Raw genomic sequence first — 13,489 nt, 5'->3', positions numbered from 1 at the left:
GGGTCATACATGCCAATAGCTATCTCTCTAATGGAGTTTAAAAGATGATTCATCTGCAAAGGCCACCTATCACTACTCAGTGGGCATCCAGTTGTGGCATGGCATGCAAATTCCAGCGTTTGTCAGTGGTGAACAGCAACCAGCATGAGTGCATGAACCAGGAGCCTGGTGCGGAGACCCACATGCAACCACGTTCACTGAATGGTAGTTAAGGAGACACTGTTGGTAGATCCTTGATTCACCTGGGCGGTCAGTTGTTGAACAGGTGCACATCTATTCACCCCTACACATCTCCACAGCCGTCATTCACCCCTTTTCATTCACCCCTTTTGTCTATTGCCTGGCACAGAATAGTTTAACTACTGCTGCAAGTAAACAGTTTATGAATGAAGTCATTTTGGAAATGCTTCCACCCTTGGCCCAAAAGCCAATGATCATGCTCTTTTGGACATCAAATAAATTGCTTTGTCTCTGCATTATGACAACAACAGCACTGTTTTCCGTGTCCACCTGCCATGATTTATATACTGTCCACTGCTAGTGATGTCACCTGCCATCTGTGAGTGGTTGTAGCATGTTGACATTAAACAAAGATAATGGTCGTATTAATGTGACTGGACCGTATATTTCCACTTTGTAATGATTCTTACTCTGATCCTTTATCATGTACCTATTTTGTTTCTCAAAAACTCTGTATTTAAACATAGAAAAATGACTTTGGTCATGAAGAGGATGGGATAAAAAGCTAATGCATCATATGTCATTATTCCTGTAATTCCATACTAAAATTTTATGATTTACACATTTAAAGACAGAGTAACAGGAATCCCATACTAATAAATTTCTAATTTTCTAAGTAAATATTTGATTCTGTGCTTTGCCTTTCACATTGTCTTAAATTATAATTTTACTGGTTCTAATCTGCCAACAATCAACAGTGTCTTAAAGAGTCAGTATCAGAACCGCTTATAGTGATTTTCATGGTATTATGTTGGACTCATATGCTGTAAGGTGTAAAATTGTCATAAGGGTTTGAGGCATTAACATTGTTTTGTTCCAGGAGTGACTCCAAATTTTATTTGTCAGTACTGACAGCAACTGGAAAAACAAATATTTATCTGTTCCATGTATAACTGCAAATTTTCTCTTATATTACTGATTTATATGCTAAATTAATATTATATATGAAATTCCAAATATCATTTTTCCTTTAGATTAAGTGTGAAGTTTTGGTTCTTCTGACACAGCTGTCATTTATAAGATAAATATAAACAGTGTTAGCATGCAAGGAATCCTCCATCAATAGGTACACATATCCCATTTATCATATCAGATTTACTGCTGAGCAGGAAGATTACAGCATTAACTACATCTTCAGGTTCTGAAACAAAAACAACACCACTAAGCAGCATTGTATTTTTTGGAGTACAGGAGTTGCAACATGTTCTGCAATTTATTATTACATTCTGGAAAACTGTGCATTTCTGTGGCTCTGCAAGTCATTTTAAAATTCTATTTTTATATCATGGAATACGCTATTCAAGTACTAAAAGTCTTACCAGCAAACCTTCCCATAGGAATTTTGGATAGCATTGTTGCTGCCTTCTCGGGCTTTGACCAACCTATCTTCCCCATTTCAGTCATTACAACAGTTGGATTGACACAGTTGACTCTAATATTATGAGGTCCAAGCTCAAGAGCCATCACTTTAGAAAGCTGGTCTACAGCAGCCTTTGAAGCGCAATATATTGCATGGTCTGCTAGTGCAGCCTAAAATTAAAGATTCAGTAGTAAATTAAAAAGACAGTTACTTTTTCGTTTTAGTTCTTGATCTACATTAAAAGAAAGGTAAACAATGTAATAGATTCACAACCTGTGAAGCTTGAGAGGATAAATTTACAATAGTTCCTCCTTTTCCTCTTTGAATCATACTTTCTGCAACAACCTGACTGACATTAAGCACTGCTTTAACATTGATAGCAAAGCTCCTGAAAATAAAATAAAAATTTAAAAAATACAAAAAATTTGAATTAATATGTAGTTGGATACAACTATGTTCCAATGGAAATAAAGTAACAAACAAGACAGGTCAAACACCTGAGAATAAGCAGCCCACAATGGCCCATATCATATGTAAGGGCAGTAGGATTGAACAAAAGAAAAGAGAAAAAAATTTGCTGATTTGTTTGTAGCATAAGATGAAAAACAGAAACTAACTTCAAGTAAAATAAAGAAAATTTCTAAATAATTAGTCAAAGCTGAAGCTGTAACTGAAAGTATAGACAATACATTCAAAACACTATGCAAAATACTCAGTTTTGTTAGTTTCCCACTAACAGTTTGTTTTGCAAGTTATGTTAATACATAACCTGTCGTGGTTGCAGAAATTATCTTATTACTTTAATTACTTAAAGAGCTTCAACACACTGCTTTCAGCTGCAAAATGAGTATCACATCAGAAATAAAAAATGAAATAAAGTCAGTCTAATAGAAGAGTGTATGTAATGGGAGAGCTGGAGAGAGAAAGAGAGAGAGCACGTTACAAATTTCTACAGTCTGCTGTTTTCCTCACTTTTGTAACAAACGAATTTAACATGTATGTGCCAGAGCTAAGTGTTTCTGGATTATTTGTGTACTAAAATTGCTCACTAACTTAATACAAATATCCAATTTGAAATGATGCAGCATCACTTCACAGCCAATCTTTTTGATTTTTGCTCCTAACTATGACAGGGACACAGTTCACATGTTAAACAGTGACCAGCAATTCAACAGTTTGAATCCCAGTGATGGCTGAAGATTATAGTGGAACACATTCTATGGTTATTCATCAAATAACAAATACTTTCACATTTAATTTAACATACAATTCTGAGTAACAGAGGCAGAGGTTACACAATTTTCAACCCCAGCATTATTATGGACATAATTTTGGTAAAATTAAAGACATCATCACAAAAAACTTCCACTGAACAACAACAGAGTTATGTGGCTGGTGCAGGGTAGAGTGAAAATCCAAAAGATCCCTATAAAATTCATCAGAATGACTATTTCCTTTAACAGTGTTACTTTAAAGAGAGGGGTAAAATAGCAATAGTTTTAAATAATTTCAAATGATGTTGCACAGAGTGTCATTTTCATATCACTGACGGATCAAACAACAACTTACACTGAATATGATACTTATGAAGCAGACACACATCTATGCACCTGGTTAATGAACATTAGAGGTAGTTTCTTCCCTAAAATCAGCTCAGTCTAGTAGTATTAATAATGCATATACTGGTGACACTGAAAAGCTAAAACAACAAAGGAGGGCTGATGTGCAAATTATGATTTTCATGGCACCTTAATGCAGTAAAACTTCTCACATTCCTCACTGCATCGTGTATCCTTCCATCTTCTGACACAGTTGACACATGCGCATACTGTGAATTTATGCTATAAAATACTAGAGAAGATTTCACTGCAAAATAGAAAAATGTTGCTGCCTTTCCAGTCTAGTTAGACATAATAAAAAAGCTTCACTACAACTACTACTTCATTTACAATGAATAAACATATGTCCTGAAGGACTGTCATCAAGATAGAGCACTATTTGTGTTAGGAGTACTTAAAATGACCATAATCAATACCTTCACCATCAACAAGAGCCAATCTGTACCAAAAATAAGCTACACTGATGATACCCAAGAACACAAACTGTCTTTTGCTGTAAATTTTCTCTACAATAAAAAGGAGGAAGGGTGATTAATATTTTCATGTTAGAAATACTGATGAGGCTGACGTGTTTTAAATTGCAATTCATATCTAACTGATAGAGCAGAAAAGTATGTACAAAACTAATCATATTACCAGGCACTGCAATCTTTCTGCCCTTAATCAGCTCTCTATTTGATAATACTGACTGAGTACACCGTTGATATTCAGTTTTGTATTTGTTTCCATAAAAAAATCCCCAGTGACGGCTGAAGATTATAGTGGAACACATTCTATTGTTAGACCCAATTCATTTCAGTGATTTATACACAAAAATCCCTAGTAAATGGTTTAGCCAATCATAGAGGTCAACTGCCAACAATATAATATGTCAAAACTACTGTGTGTGTGTTTTTACACTTTATACAATTTTGGCAGTAGTATCCTCTGAAATGCTCTCTCATACTCAGAATTATCAAAATTGTTTGATATTTAGGTACGCTGACTTTTTCTGATCCTTATATGGTTCATATGACTGACTGTCATTGGGCATTGTCCATTGTCTTATACACGTCCTCCCTCCAGCTTATCTCAGGCTTGCGGTACCCAGACAAGGCTCTGCTGGCAATGTCAAGGGGGAAGCGTGTGGTACAGACACTCAGGGATCAAGATGACGCTGATACCAAGGAGATGCATCAATTGACATGATATGAGTAGATCTTCCCATAGCTTACTATTTTGCACTCAAGGCTGGGCCCCAGGTCTTAGTGAGTTGGAAACCACAGTTGTTAATTATCAGTTCAAGACGTAGCACAACAAAGGGCTTTGAAAAGAGTCACTCCTGCCTCACCAACTGATGAACCTAGTCCTCACCACATAGACACATCTCCTCCACATCAGTGGTGTCATGACCCCTGCAGTGGTGGCACAAAGACTCAGGGCCACAGCTTGTGTCCTGATCATAAAGTTTCCCCGTTCACCTTGCTTCCAGATATGCTAGGTACCACAGGTCCGAGATCGACAGTGGGAGAAAGGGGGTGCAGATGACAGAGTGGAAGACAATCAGTCAAAAAGATTGCAGAAAGACATCAACAAGACAGCTTGCTGAAACAAACAAATACACACACACACACACACACACACACACACACACACACACACACACACACAAAAACCCTGGTTCTTGAAGGGATTGGGTACTAAAAATAAGTTGTTGGTAGCTCCTCTGCTATGATCTTCAGTTCTCACTGAGAACTTTTTTACGGAAACAAATTCAAAGCTGAACAACAACAGCTCTAGGTGTAGTTAACAAACACCATCAAACTGTAATCTGGTAAAAGTCAACATGATTTTAGAGGCTGAGACCTTAATATGTTCTGTAGAAACTTTACTACTCCATCACTTAGATATGAACTACAGTTCAAAACATATTCTTTGAGCAAAAATTTGGAAAATGAAGTATGACCCTTAAATCACAAGAAATGTTAAGAAAAAAAGGACCAAACTTTTGAAATAGACTGCCTGATGAAAACAGTAAAGCACCTAGAAGGAGAGTAACAAACAAAATGAAACTTGATGGGTTGAGAGGGTATACGATGTTATTTCAGTCAAATCTACAAAGAACTTGACAGTATGAGTCCACTTATCACTATGACATTGCACTCACTCTAGCCTGGAGGTACCCAATGGTTCAGTTGGGAAGGATGTCATAAAGCCATTGTATCCTTTCCTGAGGCAAGGTGGCCCACAACTGTTGGAACTGGTCCTTGATATCCCAGGTACTGGCACTGGACACATGAGATGCCGAGCTGGACCCACAAATATTCTGCTGGGGCATATGTGGGGATTTTTTCTTCTCACAGGAGTGCCTCAACATCGTGAAACAGTTCCTGCAGACATGTGGCATATGTGGGCAGATATTATCATGTTCAAAGGTGATATCATGATACTGTCGCATGAGAGGTAACACCTGAGGGTGCAGGATGTCTCTGACATACTGATGTGCTGACAGCATTCCCTCAATAAACATTGAAAGAATGGGACCTCTCCCCACGCTGCCACCATAATTGCCAACAAAGGTCATATGGGGTAGTGTCAAAGCACAATTCATTACTGGACACAATGCAACATCAGTCATCAGCAATCCATGCTTCCCAGTCATGGTACCACTCCAAACACTGCCATTTGTGTTGTGGTATTAATGGCAGCCTATGCATGGGACAGTAATTCCCTAGTCTGGCTACTTCTAGGCTCCAATCAGTGGTGTGGGATAACGTAAAATGTTGCATAGACTCCATTACTTGTTCTTGGATGCAGTTGCAGAAGTAAAGTGGTTATGATGTCCTTGAAATCCTCCCTTGTGATGGTCAGACACAGTCAACCAGAACCTTGACAAGTATGCCTCCCCTTATTTTATCATACAGTCCAACATCAGGCCATTGTCACATCCAAATGCCCCACATGTCAAGATATAGCATGATTCAACCAGCTGGCCAAATGGAAACCCACAATGGGGTCTCTTTCAAACTCTTGTAGGGTGCTGATAATGTTATCTTATGCAAGCACAGGGCCTCATTCATGTCCTTCAGAGTGGTTACTCAGCAACTGAGCTCCTTGTTTACCCCACCAGACCTGGTAACAACACTAAACATGAACAACACTAATACACTCTCATGTCTGTTCTACCTGTCACACAGAATTGCAACTCCAGTAATTTACATACTGGCAACCGTCTGTACATGAATGAAGTTCTACTGACATCTGACGCACTCTTTATAGCAAGTTTTAAGAACAGGGTGCTGTGTACCATATTTGATGCACTAAATTGTGTTCGAGTTGTAACAGTTGACATTAACATATGTACACAGTGTTAGGAAAAATTCTCAGTTAAGGGTTTGGAAAAACAAATCAGATGCATAAAGTTTCTCACAATGGAGAGATCAAGTTTACAGGAAAACTTTAACTGTTTAAACAAGAATGCAGTGCACAGCATGGGGCACACTCAGTGCTATGAGAGTTTCAGCCATTTAAGTGAGAGTAATGCTGGCTGACGTGACCCACAATCTGCATTACCTTCCACATCAAGCAATGATCACTATGTAGCGTATTGATCCAGTGTTTTGCAAAAATTGTTGATAAGGGCCCAATAGATTTCTGATGAAGTGGGCATCAGTCTGAAATCATGCCATGCAATTTTATTGACAAACATCACATGGAACAAGACAATGAACAATCCATCCCTTCAAATGTTGTATTAGGTGATGCCTGAAAATGCAAGTTCCAAGAAATATTCCCAAAAAGCAGAATAATGAGGAAACACAGTGGGTTAGGAAGAGGTCTCACAACCAGAAGAAATTTGCACACACCGATCCATTATCAAGGTTTTAATGATTCTATTCTTTGATTGAAATGGCATTGTACAACAGAAGTTTGCACATTATATTGAGATCTAGAGTCCTTGCCACCTGAGTGATGTATGGTAAATGTTTCTTTATAAACATATTTAATGAGATTTTTATTATTGTTAATTCTTTATGTTTCATGTTGAATAAGCACATATCAGAGTAATACGGTTTCATATATTTTGTTGGGAGCAGACCATCACTGCACCAAACATTGAAACACAGTTAGCTGATGGTCAGCAATCTTTTTCTCATACCTTGTGGCTATCAGTATTTTATTGTACTTTTAAAATAAAGAAAAATTACATGAAAAAGTCCAAATTTAACGTTTGTAATAGGCAGTTTCGACTTGTATCTGATGCCAAAAAATTGTCTGTCCTATAACTTCCTGAAATGACAGCAACCCATTTGTTAATTATGACGTTATATATGGTACTGGAATATGTGAACATAAATATTTTACTGGGCAAGCGTTCATGTCAACTATTCAGTCTGAAGAATCTATTTTGTTTATTTTGGCTGATTTTCCACATTTTACCATAAGTTTTTAACAATGAATGATAGAGAAAAGTATTTTACACAAACTGTCAAAATAACCTATTCCTCAACTTTTTGAAATAAATTTCCACAATTTGAATGTAAATTACTATTAATTTATTTCACACAATCATGATTTCAGCTTTATGGCCATTTTCAGGTGCAACTGAAAGGAAAAAGCACTATTGCTGAACTATTAATGTGGAAAGTTCTTCTTAAAAGACTTACAAGGTTGCAAAATGTTAAATGTTTATTTGAAAGAAAGCAAGAAAAGATCTGCAAGCAATGAATATCTTGATGATAACATAAACCAATTTAACAGTTGTATAAGTTATCTTAAGCACCGAGTAACAAAGTTCATGTCATGTTGCTGCTATAGCAATGGACAAAATAAATAAATAAAATGGTGTCAAATCAGAACTGATAACCTAATTCACTGAGCAAAATTGGATGCTAATAATGAAAATTCCTGGACAGAATCTGCAACTGCTGAGGAAATACACACAGTACATAAGATGTGGTCACATAACAACACAGCCTATCACTGCAACCTGCAGCCATGTAGTAAATGAAAAACAGTACAAAGGGTTTTGAAGAACTGGCAAGAAGCTGTGAATGAGAAGAGTCCTAAAATGTGTAAAAACTAATAACTGATGTTGCATTATGATATTTCTGATGTACAGTTATCTGGCAGAACATTGCACTTGTATACAACTCATCCACGCTGCTTCTCAACTTGAGCCCAGCATACTTCATTGGTTCCCCATATTCGAAACTACATTGAAAGGACATTGTTTCCACAGAGCAGAAGAGATTCAAGAAGATTTAACACTAGAATTTTAATACTACTGCTGCTACTACTACTAATATTACTACTACTGCTAATAATAATAATAATAATAATAATAATAATAAAATGAAATTGGGTGGGGGTTGGGAGTCATACAGGTCTCATTCCCCAATAGAAGAAACAATGAGTGATGTGTGTATTGTCACAAGATATTCAAGCTTCCACACTGCTACACTTCCTGTCTAAGAGAATGCAGGCAGGAAGATGTATGTTAAAGAGTTTATGAGAATTTAAATGATTTTGTTTGTGTAATGCAGTATTATATAAAAATATATTTCATAAAAGTCTTTGTTTCTTTTGTTTCATCTAAAGAACACAAACAATGCAACATGCCGATAACAGAATCTTCATTGTGCCCAATACTGATATTTTCTATAAGTAATGAAATATTTTAAAAATTATACACCGTGTGCTAAATAGGGAATCAGGCTGGTTATTTTACCTGGAAAATTCTGAAGTAACATGCCACATGTGGTTACAATTTCATCTGCTAGATCGTGTTGAAGGCATAGATGTTTTGATCATGTCAATGACTCAGCCTGTGAATGCTTAGTAGCTGTGAAAGTAATGTGCAAGAAGTAGCAGACAAACATAGCATCATGGATCAAAGAGCTGTGATAAAATTTTACTGTAAATCACGAAAAACGGCATGAAAAGTTTACAAAGATATGCAACGTGTCTACAGAGATGATTGTCTCAGTTCTGTGTAAGAGTTCCTCTGGTTTTCAGCATTTAAGAATAGAAAAGAAATCTTAGAAGATGAACCAAGTATTGGATGTCTTGCTTTGTTTGGACACGTGAAAATGTGGGAAAAGCCAAGGAAATTGTTGTCAGTGATAGGCAAATTTCCACGAGAATGTTTGAAGTGAAATGTGGCATCAGTAAGGAAATGACCAGGTCCATTTAGCGAAAGCTTTGCACAAGATAAAGATTTGGTGCTACATTCACTGACAGAAGAGCGGAGAGAGCATCGAGCTGCATGCTGTGCCACTTTCATCTCTGTAATTGCTGAGGGTCCTAATCTGTTGAAACAAACTGTAACTGAGGATGAAAGTTGATTTTTCAGTTTGGCCACAGACAAAACACCAAATTATGGAATGGCACAGAACATCATCATCGAGACAGGAGAAGCTCGATTTGGAAAAATTACGCAAGACAATGTTAATAGTTTCTTTTTTTTTTTCAATGTTTCTGGGATGACCCATTGTGAATTTCTCCCGGAGTGCAGTGACTGGACAGTACTAGTTAGGAGTGATGCAATGCCTGATTGCCCACACGCTTCAGGTCAGGATGCGTCTGCCCAAAGCGAGAGTTGGGTTCTTCTGCATGCAAATGCACAGGCTCACTGTGCACTATCCATGAAACAGTTTTTAGCTTAAAAACAGATCTATGTGCTCAAACACCAATTCTAGTTGCTTGACTTGGCACCGCCAGACTTTATTCTATTTCCAAATATTACATGTGCTTTAAAAGAGGAACGTTTCAGTGGCATTGAGGGCATCCAACATGTTGTGTCCGACATGCTGAAGGAGGTACACAACTGGGACTTCCAGCGGTCTTTCAATAACTCATAGGATCAACGTAAATGTTGTGTGGAGATGCAAGGGTATTATTTTGAATTCATGCAACTGCAAGATTGAAAATAAAGTTCTTAGTCTGGGTGTGATGCTAGTTGTCTCATTAGTCATTTACTATTTGATACAATGTGTATCAGAATTCAATTGAAGTATGTCTAGCTAATATTGACTATTACAGAAAAGAAATAAATAAAAGCAAACATTTAATTTCTAAAATCTTCAATATCTAATTGCACCACATACAGTGAAGACAAAAAGGGCCAATAAATATATAAAAATAAATATTTTTAAATGGATAATATGTCCTAACTTCAGCAATATTACAATTTGTGTAATGGACTGTCTTTGTACACCAGTTAGTTACAGTTGAAAATGGGCTATGGGTTGCTTTCTATTCTCTACTTATATTGCAGATATCATACTTAACAGTATTCAAAAGCAATCTGTTTTGCTTGAATTAAAAGCAAATGTTAAGTACACTGATGCTACATAGTGGCATCTATAGGAACTGGTAGATACCTAGAAAATTGAATATTGTGCAACAGGGTAAAATTAATTATTTGTACTAAATTTTCAATCACATTAAAAAATGTTTCTTTTCTGTAACTTAAATTTTTGTGGCTTTTTCATGTTCTATTCAGTCAGTTTATTTATTAACTGTGTTTTGCCTTCCCAAAACATGGCCTTTCCAGCAACAATGAGCTGATGGCCTTCGTTAATGCTCACAGATACACTCATAATATAATCGCTGAGCACAATTTGCAATATCAGGACATGACAATCATAGGTTGTAGGTACCTAACACGCATGTAGCGCTATATCTACATGGTTATGCAGACAAAGAGCTTTTTGCAGGACACTGTGTCAGTGGTAAGCAGACTGATGACAGGGTATGAGAACATAAAAAACCACATGAAGCAGTATACCCTATATGCTAACAAGGAACCATTTAGACAGATGGTGGAGATATCCTCATGTCTGAGATCTTTATACAGTATAAAATGGGGCCTGTCATATGTCTGCTACTGCCTCTCATCAGTGAACAACTCAGGTGTCTACTTTCCTATTAAGAGCATTGGTGTCTTCATCTACAGCAGTCCTGAGTAAGACAATGCATCAACACACCACGCTTGAATTGTGTCAGAATGGTTTGAGTGATACACCACACACATGGAGTGCTCGTGTGGGCTTCCTGGGCACCTGACCTTAATCCTACTAATGGTAACTGGAATGATGCTGACTGAGATAGGCAAAATTTGTACTCAGCTTCTCGAGTTGTGGGCGGCAGTTGAGCAGTCGTGGATCAGGCTGGCTCCACAACAGTTTCATTGCCTCATGGAGTCCATACAACACCACCTTACCTTGGTAACCAGGGAAATTTGGATTGCCACCCTCTACTAGGTATGTGTGTCTAATTTCATTGCTAAGGAGTCAAAATTATATTTCAAGTAACAAAATTAATATGTGGTAGGCACTTTTTGACAGTTCTGAAGTACAGTCACTTAAACTTCAAACCACACAGAAAATTTAAAGACAGTTAAATCTGAAACTCAGAGCATAATAACACCACTCAAATTTACAGAAAAATAATAATGTACTTACCAGTATGTACAAATCAAATAACTGAAAATCCAGGATGGAATGTAATAATATTGTACCAGTATGAAATTCATAGAACAGTTCTTAGCAAGCATAGGAAACAATAATATCTTATTATGAACTACCAAATTTCTTACATTTTTGTAACTGAACAACTAAAGTTAAAAAGAACTACATACTCTGATCAGTGTTCTGCGCTAATATTTAGTGAGTGTTACTTGATGTACAATCTTCTTTAAATGAAACACTGACTAATTCAAAACATTTTTGATGGAAAGCATAAGGGATTAACATTAACAGTTGCAATTAATATATGAAAAATGTCAAATCATGAAATTACTTATCAAAATCTTCTGGTTTTGCCTTCAAGAATGGGTCCAGTAATGCAACAGCAGCATTATTTACTAAACAGTCAACTGGGCCAATCTTCCTCACCGCTTCCCGAGCCGTCTCCCAGTCTGATAGATCAACACACACTGGAGTCACATTTACTTCTTGACACAAAGTATCAAGATGCTTCTTTGTGCGAGACAAAGCAATAACTTCTGCTCCATAACGGACTAAAGCTTTTACAAGTTCTCTTCCTATACCTGTAAGAATAAAATATGACATGCTTCAAGTAATTGTTTACAAAGGAGCTTGGTTTTGTAATTAAATGTCTTCCTGAGTAGTGGAGTCTGTACTGATATGAAACTATGTGATTAGTACTCAAACCTGACCTCTTATCAAAGTGTGAAATGTGTATCAATTGATTATTAGAGTCACTTGCCCACTATAGGTACCTAAGGATTTCCTGAAAACATTTTGCCAGGAATGTATATGCTTGTTCAATTCATGTCAAATTGATACAATTTAACGCACAAATGGATTTCACATTTCAAAACAAAAATTGAGAAAACATACATACACTGAGGAGACAAAAGTCACAGGATAGCGATAGGCACAGATGGTGTAGAATCAAGTACACAATGTATAAAAGGGCAGTGCACTGTCAGCAGTGTTTTTTGTACTCAGGTGAATAATGTGAAATGGTTTCTGACATGATTAAGGCCACATAACGGGAATTAACAGTCTTTGAACACAGAATGGTAGTTGGAGCTAGACACATGGGACATTGCAGTTCAGAAATCGTTAGGGAATTCAATATTCCAGGATCCAAGTGTCAAGCGCATGCCAAGAATACCACACTTTAGGCAACACCTCTCACAATGGACAATGCAGTGGCCTACTGTCTTCACTTAACGATCTGTGTTTGCGTAGAGTTGTCAGTGTTAACAGACAAACAACACCAAAATAACCAGAGGAATCAATGTGGGATATGTGATGAATGTAACCGTTAGGACAGTGCAGCAAAATTTGACATTAATGGGCTATGACAACAGATGACTGATGCGAGTACCTTTGTTAACAGCAAAACATCGCCTGCAGTGCCTCTCCTGGTCTCATGACCACGTCAGTTGGACCCAACAAGATGGAAAACCATGATCTACTCAGATGAGTCCTCATTTCAGTTGGTAAGAGCTGTTAGTAGGATTCAAGTGTGGCATAGACACCACAAAGCCTGGACCCACATTGTCAACAAGGTGCTCAACAAGGTGATGATGGCCCCATAATGGTGTGGGCTGTTTTTACACAGAATTGCCTGGGTCCTCTGGTCCAACTGAATTGATCTTTGACTGGAAATGGTTATGTTCAACTACTTGGAGAACATTTGTAGTTATTCATGGATTTCATGTTCCAAGACCATGATAGAATTATTATCGATGACAATGTGCCATGTCACCAGTGCACAACCAGTGACTGGTTTGAAGAACAGTCTGAATAGT

At 37.2% G+C, this 13,489-nt stretch overlaps 1 protein-coding gene across 1 annotated transcript in view; it reads right to left on the bottom strand.

The window, feature by feature from the left end:
• Nucleotides 1-758: 758 nt before the first annotated feature.
• The window catches only part of LOC126458577 (L-xylulose reductase-like), a 56,882-nt gene continuing 44,151 nt past the window's right edge, over nucleotides 759-13,489 (bottom strand). The window contains exons 2-5 of the mRNA XM_050095709.1: nucleotides 12,004-12,253; nucleotides 1,874-1,988; nucleotides 1,560-1,770; nucleotides 759-1,381 (exon numbers count right to left, since the gene is read on the bottom strand). Of these exons, the coding sequence (XP_049951666.1) occupies nucleotides 1,278-1,381; nucleotides 1,560-1,770; nucleotides 1,874-1,988; nucleotides 12,004-12,253 (680 nt within the window). The 3' untranslated portion in view covers nucleotides 759-1,277. The remainder of the gene's footprint in view (nucleotides 1,382-1,559; nucleotides 1,771-1,873; nucleotides 1,989-12,003; nucleotides 12,254-13,489) is intronic.

This window comes from Schistocerca serialis, chromosome 2 (assembly GCF_023864345.2).
Source record: "Schistocerca serialis cubense isolate TAMUIC-IGC-003099 chromosome 2, iqSchSeri2.2, whole genome shotgun sequence".
NCBI lineage: Eukaryota > Metazoa > Arthropoda > Insecta > Orthoptera > Acrididae > Schistocerca > Schistocerca serialis.
Note: the sequence above shows the minus strand (reverse complement) of the source record. Positions and strands in the feature narration are given on the sequence as shown.